At 40.0% G+C, this 20214-nt stretch overlaps 1 protein-coding gene across 2 annotated transcripts in view; it reads right to left on the bottom strand.

The window, feature by feature from the left end:
• psd2 (pleckstrin and Sec7 domain containing 2) overlaps positions 1-16626 on the bottom strand; it is a 55263-nt gene extending 38637 nt beyond the window's left edge. Inside the window, exons 1-3 of one of the 2 annotated variants that reach the window (XM_041990232.1) lie at positions 16316-16626; positions 5430-5855; positions 3290-4045 (exon numbers count right to left, since the gene is read on the bottom strand). In XM_041990232.1, the coding sequence (XP_041846166.1) occupies positions 3290-4045; positions 5430-5812 (1139 nt within the window). In that variant the 5' untranslated portion in view covers positions 5813-5855; positions 16316-16626. Of the gene's footprint in view, positions 1-3289; positions 4046-5429; positions 5875-16315 lie in introns of both variants that reach the window. The other variant, XM_041990233.1, reaches the window with a different exon arrangement.
• Between the last annotated feature and the right edge of the window lie 3588 nt (positions 16627-20214).

Here is a 20214-nt window from a genome sequence, read left to right as displayed (position 1 = left end):
TGTTCTACATGCAATTTTACATTAAATAAGAAGAACCAAACATAGCAAAGAAAAATGGCTTGGAGTTTAAAGGGTTAATGCTGTGGAAAGCTAACGCCAAATAGACAGACATAAATGACTTAGTAAATTAAATGCAGAGTGTCTTTAAAGCTTTAACTTTCCCTTTAAGACTGACTAGCAGATGTACCCACTCTACATTTAAGTGCTCGAATGTCTGGCAAGCTGGCCAGCACAGCGCAATAATCACACACTTACACACATACACACTCACATTCACTCAGACCCTGCTGAGCAGAAGGAAGCTGAAGATGATGATGTCATGACACAAACAATAGCTCATTCAGCCTGGTGCTGGTGGTCAGGAAGCAGGACCGTGCTTAAAGAACAACATCTGCAGACTGGGGTGACACAGAGAGGAAGTCTCGAAGCAGAGCAGACATCCAAAATCCTCCAGTCATCCTTTACTACCTCATACGGATCTGCAAAGCACCGGAAGAATCTGAGAGCAAATTCCTGCAGTTAGCTGGGCAGATTATATATATATATATATATATATATATATATATATATATATATATATATCAGAGAGCCCTATAGCCAGAGTTACATGGTTTTCTCCATCTTTTCCCCATCTGTTTCTTGTTATTGCTTCGCCCCCAGTGGCTCAGTACTGTCTTCCTCTTTGGTGCTTATTAAGGTAATTACACGTATGAAAGTAATGTCAGCTGTTGCTGTGTTCCCACAGTCCCACAAATGATGGTCAGAGTAGATAACTTGGAGACGATGGAGGAAAATCTTAATACTATACAACTAGACATATAAAATCTGTTAATGTCTAAAGATGTTTAAAGAAATCTTTATTTCTAGCACTCCCATTCTGTGCAAGTACACTTTAAGCAAAATGGATGAATAAAACAAAGCCACAACCACTGTCTGAGTGTGTCAGGCACTCAGTCACCACCTTCTCTCATTTCAAATGCAAAAATCATGTTTTAAATATCTCAGTGACTCCATAAAAATGTAAAAGCTCCTCTGCTACAACTTTGAATATATCAGAGTGCTGTTCTGTTTAGGAGCTGCTGTGTGAATATAACACTGAAACACAAAGCTGTGCAACCATCTGCAATTAGTAGGTTTCATTCTCTCCCTTTCTAATGTTTTGGAAGATTTTAAGCTGAGTAATATGGATTCAATTTGGCTTGTTTGCACTTTGTATTTTACTAAGTATTTAGTTTCCCTTTGATAAACTGGTCATTTTTATCTACGTTTTTATATATAGACAAATTACTGTCTTTCAAGTAATTCAGACCACCTGATTTACCTGCAGCCTACCCTCCCCACTCTTTCTTTAAGCACACACAGCAGGGCTTCGCTTGCTAATGCCACCTGCTGGTTGAGCCAAGGTCACAGCAAGTTAATACAGCTTTAGTATGACTTCTGCACAAATCTTAAACAACCGGAAGCACACTGTTGTCAGTAATCTAACCAATCATATTACTGCATGTAACAATAGTAATGTAAAAGATCCTAAATATATAGGCTTTAACAACAAAGGCTTCACAGTTCATCCACATTTATAAACCTTTTCATAAATTATTTTGTACAAGAGACCTGGTAAAATATTATTTTATAGTAAGAGAAAAAAAAACAAAACAAAACATTATTTTATAGGTTTATATCAAAATAACTATTAATCATATTTAGAATTTAATGCTCATATAAGGTTTGAACATTTCTGATTTAGGAGCTACTATTGGTAATAATGATTTTAAGCCAGAAATAAAAGCTGGTAACATCCTAAATAAATTCAGTCAGGACACAAACTAAAGGTCACGCTGAAAATGTCCAAAGTTCCAACAAGAACCATTCAATTAATGTATCAGAAGAAACAGTGTTTTTCCAGCCACCAGTGTGTTAACTCTTTTTTTCATGTAGGTCAAGTTTGAGAAAGCTCAAAGTCCACACCAGAGGGAGTCACTACTCCTGGAATGACTGAAAACCTTGTTTAAAGTCCAGGTTTTCTCCTCCATCATTTCCCTAAATTACTCTGTAACGCTTCTGAATAATGTCTCCCTCCTGATTAGCTTGCTTTGCCTCAAACAAAGAAAAAAAAGGCCTCACACACTTTTTTACCAACCAGCAGGACAGCTCCAACAGGTCTTCGGCCTTAAAGAAGCAGCAAGGTAAACAAAGCATTTAGACAAAAGGTAACTAAATGTGCAAGTGACTGAGATTTTATTGTCCCAGATACCTACACAAGAATCTTTTAGTAAGACTGAGTATCGACCGATACCAAGTCTTAGTCAGACACTTGCACACAGCTGCAAACCACATACCCTAAATATACTAAAGTTCTTAAAACATTTAAAATTATTATTTAGCCAAAATAACCATGTGAAAATTTATACAAACTTAACCAATTTTTTGGGAGAACTTGACCAAGAGCTGCAACCCCAGGTCATAGACTGCCCCCACAGGCTTGTACAGTAGGAACTAGGCATCACTTCATCCTCCTCTCTTCTTACTCTAATGTTCCCATCACTCCACAGCAGTGTAAATCTGGACTTATCAGACCACATGACCTTCCATTACTCCAGAGTCCAGTCTTTATGCTCCCTAGAAAAATTAAGCCTTTTATTTTGATAATCCTCACTGAAAAGTGGTTTTCTTATGGCTACAAAGCTGTTTAGTTTCAATCTCTTGAGTTCCCTTCACATAGTTCATGTGGAAACAGTCTTACTTTCACTATTAAACATAACCCTGAGTTCTAACAGTGTTTTTGTTTTACGATCTGATTTCACTAAATGTTCAAATAATCATTCAAAACAATCATTCAGGATTTTGTTTTCCAACTACATTTCTTCCTGGAAGACGATGGTTCCCCACTATAATAATGTGTTGGACAGTTCTTCACACAGTTTCTTGTAGTTTCAGCATCTCTTTAGATGTTTTCTTTCCGTGATCTTTTTCATGACCACAGGATGTATCTTCTGACATGGTTGTTAAAGAAATTAGAAACTTCTCAATCTATTTGTCAGGGTTAAATAACTTGTTACCAGCTGAAACATAGTTATCCATACAGTAATTATCCAGTGAGAGGTTCTTACCTATCTGCTTAGTTAATTCCAGGTAGTGATTGTGTTTTCTTATTTTTTTTATTCATGTTTTTGTTTGTTTGTTTTGGGGAGGGACAGGAAGGATATTTATAAGTAGCTTTAGGCAAGCAAGAATTTAAGAGTGTAAATCAAAGTATACATCGTGTTTACTTTGAGATGTGCCTAATTCTTACCTGACAGAGGTGACCATGGCTCCACAGCCCTCTTGGGACTCTGAATGGTATCCATTAGAGAGAGCCCAGCGTCCAGGTTGGCTCAGCACAAACTCTGACCTGCTCCCTGGTATTGTTGTCCTCAGCGGACTTCCTCCTGTCCCAGCCACCGCCCCAGCTCCGCGGGCAGAGCTCATCCCAGCTGTGAGATCGTCATCCAGGGCATCTGGTCCAGCCTCAGCCCCGTCTTGCTCCTGAACCGTGGCCAACTCCAGCTCTAGCGGTTCAGGCCCCTGGAACAGTGCCCTCTGTTGGATGAGTGGCGTTAGAGGCGCCTCAAAGCTGACGCAGCTGTCCGTCTCATCAGTCAGTGACAGGACGTCCAGAGAGTCCAGGCTGCTGTAGCAGGTCCCGCCCCGCAGCAGGGCAGACTCTACTATACGCTCAAATGTGGAGCTGAAGCCATCTTTGTTGTCCACCTTACTTTTCTGCCTCTCCTCTTCCAACTCTCTGTCTTCTTCCTCCTCTTCCTCTTCTTGAGCATCAACCTGCTCAACAATCTGCTCGAATGTGGAGCTGAAACTGTCCTGGTTTTCTCTACCATCACCCTCTTTCAGGGCCTCCTCCTCGTCTTCCTCAACCTCTGTGTCGGCCTGCTCTACAGTTGTCTCAAAATTAGAGCTGAAAGTGTCTAAATTTGTCCCCACCTCATCTCCTCCTTCTTCCTCTTCTCCCACCTCATCTTCATCATCATTCCCACCTATTCCATTTGCCAGTCTGTAATAACGGGAAGAAAAGAAGGATTAGCACAAAGACTCAAACATTTGACAGCTTCTTTGTTAATATTGACACACGTGCCACAGCAGTAGTGAATCTAGAGGAATCTGATTGTACACAGCAGGTGCCATGTCAGGATGAGGACCGCAACATCTTTCCAGACATCATTGTCTCTACACCAGTATGAAGTCAGTTTTAATGCGGCTTCATAATTAGTTATCATTTAAAAATATTGACATTTGGCTGCACATTTCTAGAGATCTTGTCCCTGTGCAGGTGCAACTAGCAATGTTATCTAAGCCTATTAGCCTGATGCTAACGTGAAGCTACAAGGCAGTGCTAATCTAGTTAGATAGTAGCACTCGATCAGTTTTAAGATAATGTAAAGAAACCATGTCATATTTAGTTTTCAGTGAGGGTATTTAAGAACTACACATCAACTCAGTTATTCATGAGTTCACATTGAAGCTGAAAATAAACAGTAAAGATGCTCAAAAAGTACCTCACATTACTTAGCGCTGGCTAAGCTTGAACTACACAATCTAGTTTAATTTAAACAGGAGGCTAGCAAGGCTGCTGGTTGATTTAAAAGATATCTATGGCATGAAAATGTGGACAAATATGGTCTGAAAACAATTATTTTGCATTGGAAGATAAATAAGAATCAAGAGAAGGGGAGAAACTTCCAAAATGTTTGTAAAGAGAAAGGACATAGACCCAACATGAAGTTAGCCACACAAGTCATCCAGTCTACCCCCACCACCTGGTGATCCAGATTACTAACGTAAAGATGTTTTATTTCTCCTGACTTTTCATTATGACCACAATTATCATAGCAGTATTGAGTTTGTGGTAGAGAGAGGAACACAATAATTTCCTTTCTTATTATGATACTACTGTGATGTTGTTTAATGCTGGACAGAAATTTGCCATAAAATCTGTTTCATGTAAGACAAAAGAACAAAAGGACACAAAAGAACAGCAACAATGAATTATGTTGATTTTAGATTTTGTTATTGGTGTCTTTTTCCTCTGTATTTCCCATTTTACTATTGCAAACCCATAAAAAGAAAACTGGGAGTGACTAAAATGGCTCACTCAGCTGTTTTTGATGTTTTTATTTCAGCTCATTTAGTCTGAGCTTGTTGACTATCTATTTAGAAAATGCAAGTGAAGCATATTAGGCTAATTATGTGCTGGGGAACCACACTGAGAAAACAATTTGCCATTACAAATAATCTGAATAAAAGATGATGTCCATATTATTAGACAATATGAACATGGTCTGAACTGATACAGTTTTCTGTGGCTATAAAAGCTGTGGTGATTTGGTACCTAACAGTGAAAATGTTAACTAACAGTGTGTATGAATGTCTGTACTAACCGTCCAGCTTGTTGAGGGTTAACTGCCTCCTCTGCAGATGGTTTAACGTCTTCATTTTCCGCCCCCGCTTCCTCCTCTCTCACCTCTTCAGCTCCTTCAGTTGTGTGTTGATGCTCCTCTTCACAAACATCTGCCCTCTCCTTTTCTAGCTCTTCATCCTCATCTTTTACATCCATCGTTTCCTCTTCTTTGTGTATCTCTGCTGTTCCTCCGAGCTCCTCCTGTTGTTTCTCTTTCTCTGTCTTGTCCTTAGCCCTGTTCTCTGGCTTATCTTCGGCTGCCTCATTGTGTGCCTCTGATGGCGGCTCAGCAGCAGTTGTACTGGGCTCCACTGGGTTCTCAGGTGCGGTGGGAGAGGGCAGAGCCTGCCCCTCCTGGGTCATGGTGCCCTTTCACTGAGGCAGGGGTTGGCAGTCCACACCACAGCTGGAGATGAAGTTTGCAGCTTTTAAAAGCATGCAGAGACACAGGACAGGAGAAGAAAATGATAACAATGTGATACAGAAGGTAGCTGTAACAGACAACCATTTAATTGAACTATTCCTGGCTAAATGTGTCATTGAGGCCACACTCAAAGCAGCACTATTGCATACAGTATGTGCACTGTAGCGTGCTTCTAGGTGTACTGTATAACTGTGTGTTGCAGAGACATATATACTAGAACACTTTGTCCTCTGCACCAGATGATCCCAAAACAGTTGTGAAAGGAGGGCAGGAACAGGTAGAAAGAGGAAAAGATAAATACAGGCAACAGATTCCTGTCAGGATGCTCCTGCTAGTTTATTGGCTCTGAATTGATGTGGAGAATCCTGCTTTTACTTTGCTCTCTGTCAACACTTGATGGTTTCCTCAGTGGTGCTGGGACAGAGCTAGAGGGGTAGCCAGGGTGGCACAAGCCACCTCTGAAATCTGATTGGATATAATTTTACACGAGATATAGGATTAGACAATATGGTTCATTTTAATATACTGAAGAGTTCATGTTGTGTTGGAATTATACTAGGAGGGTCTTGTGTCATCCATTTGTCCTTTTCTTGTTTTTAAAAGAGCAAGAAAAGAATGACGAGAGTCAAACATATTTTGACCTCTGCAGCCTTCCATTAATGTGACATCACCTGACCTATCGAGGCTCATGTCTTCTCCAAAATGTCAGCAACAGCTAAGAGACCAACAGAAACACCATACATGTTTGGGCAGCAATTAAGAACTGCTACTGTAAATCTCTTTGGGAAAAAAGAAGAAATATGAAGAAGAAAACGAAAAGGATCCACAGGAAAAAAAAATATTAGTCGATGTCGACAAATCTACTTGTACTGATTGCTGTGTATCAAAGAAAAAAATAAATAAATAAATTATGTTAATGGCATTAAGCTTGACTAGTTGAGCAGTCGGTTCATAAACACAGACTCCAGATCCTCCATGTCCCTGGCACCAGTTCGAATCTCTGCCTGGAAGTATCGTTCTAAGTATGAATGGGTTTCCACTGTCACTACACCAGTTTAAAGTACATTTTAAAGCAGTTTCCTATTTATTCATCCTTTCAAAATATTAATATTGACAACATTAAAAATAATGACATGTAAGGTTATTAACCTCATATTAGTCTGAAGCTACGTAGCAGTGCTAATCTAGTGGGTAGCACTGGGTTATTTTTAAGATAATGTGGGGAAACCATGTCATATTTAGTTTTCAGTGAGTGTACTTTGGGACTATATAAACTTAGTTTTTACATTGGAGATTAAAATAAACTATTGTATAAAGATGCTCAAAGAGTACTTTAGTATGCATGGTACTTAGCGCTGACTAAGCTAGAGCTACATGATCCATTTTTATTAAACAGGAGCCTAGCAAGGCTGCTAGTTGATTTAAAAGTAAGTTACAATATGAAAATGATGAGATATATAGCCTGTAACCAGTCTTGTTTAGTAGAAGAGGATTTAAATGGTCTGACACAAGGGTCCAGTCTACCACCATCACCAGACAAGAAACCAGAACTACTACGGAGGGAGGACATTGGTCCTCCCACTACCATGTCAAGTACAGCAGCTGTAGCTCAGGAGGAGGAGCAGTCATCGATACCATGCTTGTGTGTTCCAAAGCAACCAACTTACCTTTCTATGAACCTTTTTGAACTTGGTGATCCAGATTATTAATGGAAAATTTTTTATTTCTCATGTCTCTCTAATGGGACCACAGTTATCACAGCAGTTTATGTGACCCTGTGTGTTAAGAGAGAGGAACACAATCATGTCCCGCTTTAGTATATGACCCCCCCAATAAACCAACCACCCTCTGAACCCCCCACCACCCACCATGTGTAACAGTCTAGTAAGTCTGTAATTTTAGTTTGCATGGTTCCACAGTTTTGTTTTTGTTTTTTTGTTGTTACCATTCTGCAGAGCTAGTTATTTGTGACTTAAAGCTGACTATGATGTGTTATTCTTTTTTTTTTGTTAAAAGAAAAGAAGGATCTATTTGATGGTGATCATATTTAATATTTTCTTTTATTATTAATGTGATTGTAAAGTGAACGAAGTGCCATGAGCAAATGAACATTTTACAAAGCCCAAACCTCTATTTGGTGTGTTTAGATTGTGCCTTTGTTGCAGGCTGCAGCCAGGAAGCAACCCTTTCTGCCTGATTCATCCAGAGACTCTGGACACATGAAATCTCAGCTATGCTGAATCATCTGCAGCTAGGGACTTGTAGAACAACTGCAGTAAAATATTTACTGCCATTCAAAGCTTTCCTGATGGCATGCAGATGCAGGTACAGACCTACTTAGGCAGAAATGAACATTCTCAATCTGCCAGCAAAACTCTGTGGTCTCTCAGGAAATTTCTAGCATTTCTGAGTCAAACTGTGCAGAAAAAATAACACATGGCTACAGGAGAGAGGAAAGATTTGTTGGAGGCAAAGATGTGAGCCAAATTCATATCTGTTATGTTACAAAATGCTGTGGTTTAGCCCCCGAGTGTAAAGATACCTTTAGGTCCACTAAATGTTTCTATCACAGCTGCAAATCGATGATGCAAATTATGCAGAAGCCAAAAAGAGACACAAATTGGCTCCTTGTTTGGGGCTTCCAGTTAAAGCAGAACATTTTCCTTCTTTTAGGCTTCATGTTGTCACAGAAATGCTCCAATGTCATAAGAAATACAAGCAGACTATCAGCACTTTGGGTTTTTTTTCTCCACAACAGTGTCTCTTTAATGTAGCCTTCTGAAATTTTCCTCTCTCTTACTGCTGCTGCTCTGATCTTTAAGGACACTCTGGCTGATTGCTCAACAAATGCTTCCTGAATCCAGGACCAGTGATTGGCCTACTCATGTTCTCATTTTTTTTTATTTTTAGTAATCAGTTTCAGGTTTTTCCATCTTCAGAAACAGCAGTCACTTTGTAAATTGCATCAAATGCAATTTGTAACTGCATCGCGACAGACTAAGAGAAGTGCATGTCAGAGTAATAAATCTAAGAGCATTTTTGGCCTAAATCATTCATAGATTAGTATTTGCTGAGTGTCTATAACAGCTCTATTAGTATGATCTCAGAATAATCCCAAACTTAAGCACTGAATATTTGAAAGACATTTCTAACATGCGCCTGCTGCAGTCCATGCACAATTTGCATCTGTTAATGCTATTCCACAAAAATGGATTTGCACATATTAATATGCAGTCAAATTCTTATGGGCACACACAGGCGTGCACAAATGAAGCAGTGACACATCTCCATAAATGGAAACAGAGAACGGTTATGAAACCAGACACGATAAGTGGGAATTCTGTTTCTCTCTTCCCGTGTGTCTCCTGTGTCCTGTTCTCCTCCCACTCCGTCCTCTTCATCTGTTCTACATTATGTTTCTCTGCTATCTCACAGTCTAACTCTCTCTTTTCTCCATCTTAGCCTCTCATTTTGAGGTAATTGAGCTAAATGGATCTTATCCAGTGGAAAAAAAAAACTTTGGAAGTGAGAAGCACTCTGGCTGCTGAGAAGAGAGAGCAGATGTGCTCGGGCATCCTGCTCAGTCATATGAGGAAACATAGCCAGCAATAAATAAAATGTGGTTATGAGACCGTGTGTGTCCCCAAGTCTTTGTGTTTCTTTCTATCCAATACCCACCAGGAAAGACTAAGTGCATTCCTCTTTTGTCAGCAGAACACTGAGTCTCTTAAGCCTTATCAATTTCCTTTAACTGTGATCAGACCACATGCCAATCATGTGAACAACACAAACACATACGTTCAACCCCCTTGTCCAAAAACATATAAACCACCAATCGAGTTAGAATGGCATTGAACAAAAGGCCCAGTCACCATCAAATAACTCTTTTCTGCCTCTTGTGCTTGTTATATCTTTCTCTCTGAGCTTCTGTCTCACAGACGCACACACAATCCAAAGAATGGACACAGACGTGGTGTAATTTATTGATCTGTGAGACGCTGTGCCGCAGTCCGCTGAGAATCTCCACTGATAAGCATGACTGGTCTCTACAGGCAGCAGAGATGCAACACTGCTGAAGTAATGAGGCTGGAAGCTCTGAAACTAAAAGAAAACAATGGAACAAAATGTGAGTGGATCACACTGGAATGTGAAGCCCAGCTGGAGGTGGTGCTGAAGCTGCTGCTGGTTCATATTCATCAAATTTGTTTGGTCCATAAAGTCCAAAATGAAGAAGATCATTGAAAAAAATATGACTAATTATGATGAGCACATCTACCTTCATTAATGAAAAGAACAGATATTATTAAAACTGTATCAACATAAAGAATTAACAATATTTAACATGATTAAATTAATCAAGATAAACATGATTAAATTAATCAAGATAAACATGATTAACCTTAATAATGTTACAGCAATCTACTTGAAAGCATCTATACACTATTTTTTTGTAGTGGCTTCCCATTCATGGTCTAAAGATATTTAGCTCATTTTGGTATTTTAAACAAGTTATAAATATCAGAAAATATAGTTTACATTGATTTAATCTATTCTGTTTCCTCTGTAAAGCTGTTATCTGTGAGTGTATTTGTCCTCGCTCATGGTGCAACCCCCACTTTTCTCTGTATTTGTCAGTCACAAGGTGACCTTCAGACTTTCAACAACTTCTCCTCATTGCTAGCAACTGAAATTATTGTTTAGCAGTTTAGTCCATAAAGTGCCTTGATCAAGTCAACTTTTTTCCTACTTGTATATTTTCATTGCTTATTTTTATGATTGTACAACACCTTGGTACAATTATATTTGTTTTAAAAGTGCTTTAAAACTAAATTGGACTGGATTGTAGCTGTGCATTCATGTGCAAGTGTGAAAAAGGTTCTGTTAACAAGGTTAGCAATGGGGACATCAAGGCTAAGTCAGCAGCTGCCATGTAAACAAACAGGAGATTGGTACTTAATCTTGTGCTAAACCAAGCAAATGGTGATTTGCAGAAGGACAAAGTAAGCCAGTCTACACATATACGCAACCATAAACATAACAAAACTTTTTTATGTCCAATCAGGTGTGCACTCATGTGTAATCTGTAACTTAAGTAACACACTATAATTTGCAATTTATTGACTGGTATGTAGCATTTTGTAATGAGGAATGCGCAATAATGGGTATGAAATTTACATTATTTAATTGTATGTATTTATGTTGTGCTTTTGTAAGATTGTTGTTGTAAATGTCATCAACTTGCTAGATTAGACATTAGCTAGTGCCTAAAATCTGACACATTTACTTGCTAATTACTGTTCCTTAATTTTTTTTTTAACCTGTCCTGTCCAGCATCATAGCAGCAAAATGATAATCTGGTTGCTGTATCGTGCTGAACAAATTTTCTCTGCCAAGGGGAGGCCTATGGGTAAGGCTCCTCATGATAATCTGATTCATTTATTTATTTATTTACTTTGAATCACCGAATCTATGTAATCTTGCTGGACCTGACCGGAGGGGACAGAAAAAGATGGGAAATAGCAAAAAGATGCAAAAGGGAAAGAAGAAAGGAGACAAAAACATCACAGACAGAAGGAAATGACCCTTCAATCCACACCATCACCTGACAACAAACTGTTACACCTGTACATGAACACACCAGAAAATTTCCTACAACTTAAAAAAAACAAAACAAAACAAAACAAACAAAAAAAAAAAGAGCCACTAGTTATTAAGAGTTTTTAAATAATAACCAAATCAAAAAGACATATCATGAAAGTAGCATAACAACGACCAGATACTAACTCACAGGAAAAATAAAAAGAAGAATTATCTCTTAGTATAAAAACCCACTGGACAACTCAGTGACTGTCAGCATGCAGAGGATGAGGAATAAGGAGTGATCAGTGATGAAGAGTGGTGAGTGAGATCGTGCAAATGCGACCACGCCTCTACGGAGGCCAGAGGCAGACCAGGGCAGCCCAGAAACCCGGGCCCTCAGCAGCAGCCCCGGAGCACTAGCCCAAGCTACCCCACCACGAAGACGACTCCAGCCCCACCCGAAGGGCGGCAGAGGAGAGCCCCAGCAAGAGCCCCCCACGGTCTTGGGGCACAGGTCCCAGTGGGCCAAGATCGGCAGCCGCCGGCCCCGCCAGGAACCGGCCACCCAGGCCAGCCCAAGTGAAGGGCCCAGGGCCCCAGGAGCCCAGAGGCAGCCGCCCCACCCCCCAAAGGCAGAGGGCCCGCACCATGCATAGGAGGACCAGGCCCCCCCAGACAACCACTCGGCGTAGGCCAGCACACACCCCAATGTTCCAGCCGCACACCCCGGAAACCAGGGCACCATCGACCCCTCCCCCCACCTACTCCAATCTGCACCCCATATAACCCCACACTCACACCCTCCCCTGTGCCGTACCCACACTCACCATCACACAGTCACGTCAAACATAACTCACCCACCATGCCCCGTGAAAATGTAAACTCACTTCTGTTGATTTACAAGTAATAACAGAAAATAGCAATAAATGAATAACAATAAACCATTAAAGTAGCACTACGTATCCTTCTGACCATAAAAATATGTTTTTCTGGCTTGTTTTGATAGCACACTGACATTCATTTTGTACATTCATGAGGCTGTCGTTTCCCTGCAGAATCCAGAAGTTGAGAAACTACACTTCTCAACTATTTTTGCCAGCCTGGAGCATCACATTACAGCTGAGTTTCCCTGTACACACAGTGTCATATGCTAGCAACTGGATATCAACAGTGTTGAGCACACTTTATGGCTGATTCAGCGAACAAACCCAAGAGGACATCATTGGAGGAGAAAAAAGAGAGAAAGGGACAGAACAAGAGTCAACATCAAGATGATGCGACTGCTTTAATATAAAGGGAATAAATTACAGCCACAGCATTATATTATAGGAACTCTTGTTCTGCTTTGTAAAGACTTAATCTCCTTACTCTTTCATCTCTATCTGTCTATCTGTTTGTAAATCGTTTTGAAAGCACCACTCTGCCTGCAGACACTTGTATTGAGCATCACTGCACTACCTTTTTCCTGAGTTTAAGTGGTGGAACAGGCCACCAATTGACCACTTTCAACTTGTCTGACCTCATTACATTCAAAGTGCTGCACACAGTCATTTTAAACAAAAACGTTTTTGCACAGCTATTTTGTCTCTGCGGCGTGCCACCATGAGGGTTTCTGACTAAAAGGCGGCAGCACAAGTAGTGTGAGGCACACAGTGCTGATGCTTCAGTGCACTCGCTGACAACAAGCTGATTACCCCTTTTTCAAGATGTAAATTATCCTACATACTTAATAAGCAGTCCATTTAGATGAAACTAAAACTGTGCATTTATGGAAGCACATTTACTACTGAGAAAACAGGAAAAATTCTAATGAAAAGGGGGGAAAGGGAAAGTTTGGCAGTTATTCTTACGTCAAACTAAGCAAACAGACATTGTAAACACTGGGACCCCCCGGGACAACCCTCTAAGTACTTTTCATAAGTAACTAATTAGCAATCAAAATTAATTTATGAAGCTGCCGGCTGGAATGATGGATATCAGATCTGCATACTAAGGACACAGCAGGAAAACCTCCCCTGCTCTTCCCTCCTTCTCTTTCTCCATATATCAGTGAGACATATTCCAATAAAGAAAGAAAACACTGCAGTCTCATACTATAAATGACCTACTGACACTGTTCATAATATGCAGGCTTGGTACAGGAATGCGTCTGCCTGCAGCTCACACTCCCACTGTGCAGAGATAAAGTCACCTTTAAAAATGCTGTTGCAGGTGCGTAAAATCATTTCATCATTTCCTGCTTGTGAGCCTGCACAGGAAGGCAAGAAAAATGGACTTGAAAACAGTCCAGGGTGTTTTCCTATCCTCCTGTCTACAACAAGGCCCACCAGCACACCAACATAGCCTCAATCTAACTACGAGAGCCTACTGGAGCGTTAATAATCAGTCAGCTCCTTTAAACCACCCCAATATGTCACTTCTAGACCATCAAGGTCAGCTGTCCTCCTACATTTTGTCTCTTTAAAATCATACATGTAGATCTATGCTCACAATAATGTGGTGATTCATCTTGTTGTAGACGATTTCTCATGCTTCTAGCAGACATAGCATGTCTTTTCTGGCAGGTGAATGATTTGTAATGTCAGCATTAAGATGCTTCACATGTTTGCAAACTAAATAGTCTTTTCTACAACATTTTCTTGATGTGAGATTACAAAAGACCTGCATACCAATTGGTTTTAACATGGCTGTAAATCAGTTTTGTGCTAATAAAGCCATCGCAGGGATGATAAAAGAGGAAGACATTGAGAGTGAGTCAGAAGAGAAGAAGAATATATATATAGATATATATATATATATATCTATATATATAAATTTACAAATATATAAATGGATGTTTCAATAGATATGGCAGCATAAAGGCCAAACCCCCCCCCCAAAAAAAACAAACAAATTAAAAAAAAAAAAACAGAATTTATTACTAATAGAACTTTGTAAAAACAACACACAGATCAGCAGGGACCAAGCCTTTTCTCATCTGCATATCATTTTCTCAAGTCTTGGCTTTCAGGAGAAAAAATATTGGCATTGAAACAAACACAAAAAGAAACTATTTACATATATGTTTTTTTTTTTTGCTATTTGGAGTTTCTGTGCTATTTACATTTATGCTACTATTTACCCACTATCCTCACAAAGCCAACTCCAACTCAGCTTGTTTATAACGCCAACATCCATCAAAAACATATTCTACATTTTATTCCTGCCATAAAGGACCATAATTTTTGTTCTTTTCAGACAGAAATAGAACTTTCTTGTTGCTTGCTGATCTTTGGTTGCTCCTGATTGGACATTACCATCAATTCAAGCTATCTGATTGGTCAAAAGTTTGACAGGAAGTGGCTTCATTCCAGGTCGAAATAGAAGTCTCTTGGCACCACCGTAGTAATAGCGATTTTTTTTATAATGAAAATTTAATACTTTATTGTTAGTCATAATAATGCAGTTATAAATAAAAACAAGATGTAATTTAAATTTGATATAATGGTGTTATCATTGATCACTCATTGTGGATTAACCATACAGGGTCTCTGAATAAATATTACATTTTGTGGCTTGACTGCAAATCTCCTGGACAAAATATAAATGCCTGGACAATTTCTGTAGATCATCTAAAGGGTAAGCTATCCATCACAAATCAGAGTTACACACTACTGTTCCTGAGAAAAGTGAAGGTGTAAAGTGTATTTTTATTTGGGAATTTCACAGATTTTTTTTTCTGTTTTGTTATTGTATTTATTTGGCAGTCAGCTAGACTAATGCCTTGTTTTAAGTGGGGTTTTTTTTTTGTTTGTTTTGTTTTTGTTTTTGTTTGTTTTGGGGTTTTTTTACAGTGTGGAAGGGCTCACAGTTGTACTGGGGAGGAATAAATTACAATGGATCCAGACGAGACATGTTATGTCTATAATTAAGGTAAAGGTGACAGCTTTTGGGGTGAAAAATAAGAAGCAATCAAACACCTGTTTTAATGTAGTTTTCCACGTCCAGAAGAGCGAGAGAAAGTGTGTGACCATCAGCAGCTCAGCCTAACCATACCAAAAAAAATCACTATATTTCTTTAATATTCTTCTTTATAGGTCATTAGACTCCTTGGGGTCGTTTGTAGAGGAATTTTAGCATGCATAATGTCCTTAACACCATTTTTAATCACATTTTCATCTCTTTATAATGGCTTACAGCATGCTTTTGGCCTTATCTGTTGGGGGATACTCAAATGTAAAATGAAGTCATTACATGGTGAGTTTTACACACTTATACTTAAACACCAGAAAAACCAGGCGTATTGTGTGTTTCTCTCGTTCACGTTGTGTGTGTTGTGTGTGACAGAGTGAGAGAAAGGGAGAAATGAGCGAGAGAGAGAGAACAGCGCGAGACAGACATGTTCTCCCAGCCTCCTCGAGCCAGTAACCATGACAACAGGATGGCTGGGAGACACGGTTCAAGCTCAATTGAGGCCGGTGTCTTTCTTTCCTCTAAAATAGACCTTGGTCGCGTTTCAAGATCTACTTGTCCTCCTAAAAGCGGAGAGGAAACGCTTTTCACTTCCTCTTCTCGAGGGACGGAGTGAGAGAAAATACACACACACAGTAACACACATCTCAATAAAAAAAATCCCACGGCCCGCGCGGTGTGAATCCTTCAGCCTACATTAGCTCCACAAACACGGCTGTCCTACAGCAAGCTGCGGGCTGTGTGTGCGTCTCTGGTCAAAGATTAGCGAAAAAACGGGACGCCAAACCTCAGCCCCAGAGAGAAATGTTATGGAACATTTAGTCGATTTTAACATCGGTTGGTGTAATTAACGGTTAAACCGCAGTCTTATTTGCTTAAACTGATAATAATATCAGAGTATCTTTACTCACCGGAAAAATGCGTCCTGTCAGAGGCTGAGAACGAGACTTTAGAGGTGGTGGAGTCCTCGTCTGCTCCTCCACATCCACACCGGGGGAGTAATACTGACAGACGGACTCTTTTTTTGCTCTATTTTCCCTCCGCTCCCCTCCTTCCCAGCTGCCCCCCTCTCTGTCTCGCTCTCTCTCTCACCGGTATGCGCGTGCGACAGCTGTTCACGTCCGCCGTCGACAGACAGAGTGAAGCTCGTGGTGTTGTCTCGCGCCTCTGCGCGCTGGTTGGGCTGGTAGGTAATAGGGGGGGTGGGGGGCAAGCGGGAGGTCCCGGGCGGCGGAGTGCGATTACTTAGCGGATTGATGAATGGATGGATAAACGTCCTCCGCGTCCCCTCCTCTCTGTGGAGCCTCCGCGTGTTTGAGTGGCAGCTGAGAAACCGTAAATCCGCTCCTCCGGACAGCTCGGGAGTACCATCACTCTCCCGTGGTCAGAGCGCGGTGTGAACAGGACGTGTCTCGAGGGCCTGTTGATATCAGACACTGAACCCTGCAGTGAAGATTAGCACACTGTCATTTGTGTTTAGACACGCGGCTCTCCTCTGTGACCACTGTCAATAGCCTGGCTATCCATAGCTGTAATGCATGAATATATCATTAAAATCAGTTTGACTGTGTCTGCTTACAGACTGGGCAAAGGTAGACAAATAGTTCCCTGGTTTAGGGCCTTGGCCATGTCCAGAGGATCTTGACAAGGTTCCAGGACTGTGGCGGAACTAGACTTTTATAAATAGGAGGACCTGGGGGTGCACAAGACTTTATCAAGGATACCACAGACTAAGAAAGGAAATTATTGTGTTCCTTTCTCTAACACATACTAGTATACACGGCTGTGATAGAGAGACATGAAAAATAAAACTTGTTTAAATTTAGGTTGGATGTTTTGGGGTACTTGATGTGGTAGCTAGGGTGCTTCTCCCCTAGCAGTTTTAGGTTTATTGTCTGGAGGTGGTGTTAAAGCCCTTACATAGCATACTCCACAAGAACAGAGAACTTTGTTCTTGTTCTCAGGCAGCAAAATCAAAATGACATCATTTCGATCTCTTAGTCATAGTTAGGGAGTTCTTGCAGCTTGTTCTTGACATAACTTTTTTTCTTGTGACTTGTTCGAAAAAAACAATTCTGTGATTGGTCAAAAATTTGAAGTGGGCATTGTAGAAAAGCGTGAAGTGGGAAGTTGTCATTTCTGGTTTTCCACTGTGACAGATTTAACAAGTTTGAATGGATAGTTTAAAGGAACAGCTGTTTGAAGCTGTGAGACCCTGCTCCACTGTCTAAGCGTGATCTGTATCCTTCCTTTTTACAAAAAATTCTGAAATATCTTCCTTTTTCTTTATTCTTATATTTTGCTATACAGGAGAAAACTGGTTATTTCCAATTTTCAGACTTAGCTTACTTTAAAGCCAACTAGCAGCCTTGCTAGCCTCCTGGTTAAATTAAACTGGATCGTAGCTTAGTCAGTGCTAAGTAACTTGGATACAGAGGTACTCTTTAAGATCATTTAAATTGTTTTTTTAGCTCCATTGTGAAAATCTTGAATAATTGAGTTGATGTTTAGTCCCTAAATACACTTACTGAAAACTAAATTAGCACTGCTACGTAGCTTCATGCTAACATCTGGCTCGGCCTCTTTCCTCACAAGGATGGCTGCTCTGTTTTTTTCACCAGATATTAGGATGTTGCCAAGAAGAATGTTGTTGACTGGAGAGTCAGGGATAAAAAGCAGCATGCAGATTATTAACAGACAAATAAGTACTATCCAAGGCCCAAAGTCCTGCAGCTGTCATATCCTGGATGTTGAATTAGTCATGCTTATGTTTGGTTTAGACACAAATTTGCCTGCAAGGGAAAACATACCCTATGAAACGGTCAATAGACCGCCTGACTCATAGTTTACTGTGTTGTCTAATATGAAACAGTTCAATCTAAACGTGATGAACTTGAGTATATTTGGCATTCATTAAAGTGGGCACCACATGCTTAAGTGCCTCAATATTTGATCTTTTGTTAGATTTTAAAGAAAGCTTCCTGCGTATAAAAAGTCCACACCAGAAAAGAGCAATTGTCTCCCACAGAGGACACTGATACAGAGACATTAACAATCCAGACAATGATACTTATCTGCATCATTACACATTTGCATGATGCCTGCAGACTAGCTGGTTTGGCACACTTCACAAAAGGAACGACCAGACTAGACTAGACCAGACTGGGCTGCAGGATGGTGAGCTTAGTGAGAGGCAAGATAGAGCAGAGATTTTTTGTTTGTTTATTTTCTTTTTTGTCTTTTCAAAGCCCCTGGGAACTTTGAGATATGCTCAAAGTCTGTTTTGGCATCAGACCACTCGCACACCAGCAGCAGCAAACATAAGAATTGTTATAATGACATGTTTACTTATGAAATGGACAAATTAATTAATAATTTATAAAACACTGATCTATACTGAGATGATGCTTTAGTAAATAAAATGAAGTGTTTTTGAATATAGTTATTGGTTTAAATATATAATTAATAATAGTTATCAGTAATCAGTCATTATAAAAGTAACTGGAGATTTGTTGTGACAAATATGAAGAAGCCTCTGGCTGAACACACTTTATTGTTTGATCGTGTTGTGTAAAAGGTGTGCAGTGTTGTCCATTTTGTTCAGCATTGGTGGCTTCAGGCTAGTCTCTAGCACAGTTTCTTTATCAGTTTCTCTGAGTCACAAACTTTTTAAAACCAGGGCTGATGTGCCTTCGATGTGTGATTTGTGAGATGTTGAGGTGGTATGGCGATCAAAGTTAGTCCACCTCTGATACCTCTGAGCCCGTGTCATGTGTGGTGCTACTTGTAAACAAAACAATAAACCAGCTAACTGATGGAGCCAGCTAACACTAATGGTAAATTGGTTAGTGGTAAAGTACAACCGAAAGCTGAAACCAGACAACAGAGACACATTCTCATAACTAACCTGGTAGTTCTGCATATGTAGCGTTTATCCAAGTCGATTTTTCTTTATTTGTCTTGGTCGACCACAGCTGAGCACAGAGCTCCAGGATCCCACAAACAGCTCTTTCATGAATATATACTCTCATTTTAAATCCCTGTGACGTCTGAATAATCTCAATGCTGATTGGCTGTCACAATACAAATTAATTGCTGAAGCAGGAAGATTTTAAACCCATAAAATAACCATAGCAAACAAGTCTTTTCACGTCGTTTAACTGACTTTAAATGTACAGTTAACCTTTGGTATAAACTTGGCATTCATACGCCAGAAATGAGCCTCTACACATTGCTGCATCTTGCAGCCACTTGGGGCAGTCTCAGAAATTGTTGACCAGTCTGTTGTATGAGCTGCTCTTACAGTCGTGTTGTTTCCTTTTGCTGTTCTTTAAGCTTTGTTCTGCCAGAGGAAAAAAACACAAAACTGCATAAATTTATTGTTGCACCATTGTTTACTTATAGCAACTGTTCCATTTTCACGCTGATCGATCAATAAGCCGCATTTTCTTCATTCTTCTTGGTAAGTGTAGTTTTGGAGAATAGCGCCCCCTAGTGAGCAGTTGTAACTGCATGAGAATGTTTGGGTGGTTTGACTTGCTTCAGCACAGTGCAGTATGAAGGCAAACCAAACCAAATAAAGGTGCAAACTGTATTAGCATATTCTGCCAGCTAAACCGAGTCTCCTGGTTTGAATAGGCCCTAAATCTTGAAATAATGAAAACTGTGAGTGTAGCCAGTTTTTTGACACTTTTACCTCCTTTAGATGAAATCTGTTGTCATTGGCCTCCTCGCAGCTGGTTGCACAGCATGGGAATGCAGACAGGATACATATGTCCAAACAGTTTCTATGCAATCATCCCTATCAATA

The sequence above is a fragment of the Melanotaenia boesemani genome, chromosome 7 (assembly GCF_017639745.1).
Source record: "Melanotaenia boesemani isolate fMelBoe1 chromosome 7, fMelBoe1.pri, whole genome shotgun sequence".
In the NCBI taxonomy this organism is placed as follows: domain Eukaryota; kingdom Metazoa; phylum Chordata; class Actinopteri; order Atheriniformes; family Melanotaeniidae; genus Melanotaenia; species Melanotaenia boesemani.
Note: the sequence above shows the minus strand (reverse complement) of the source record. Positions and strands in the feature narration are given on the sequence as shown.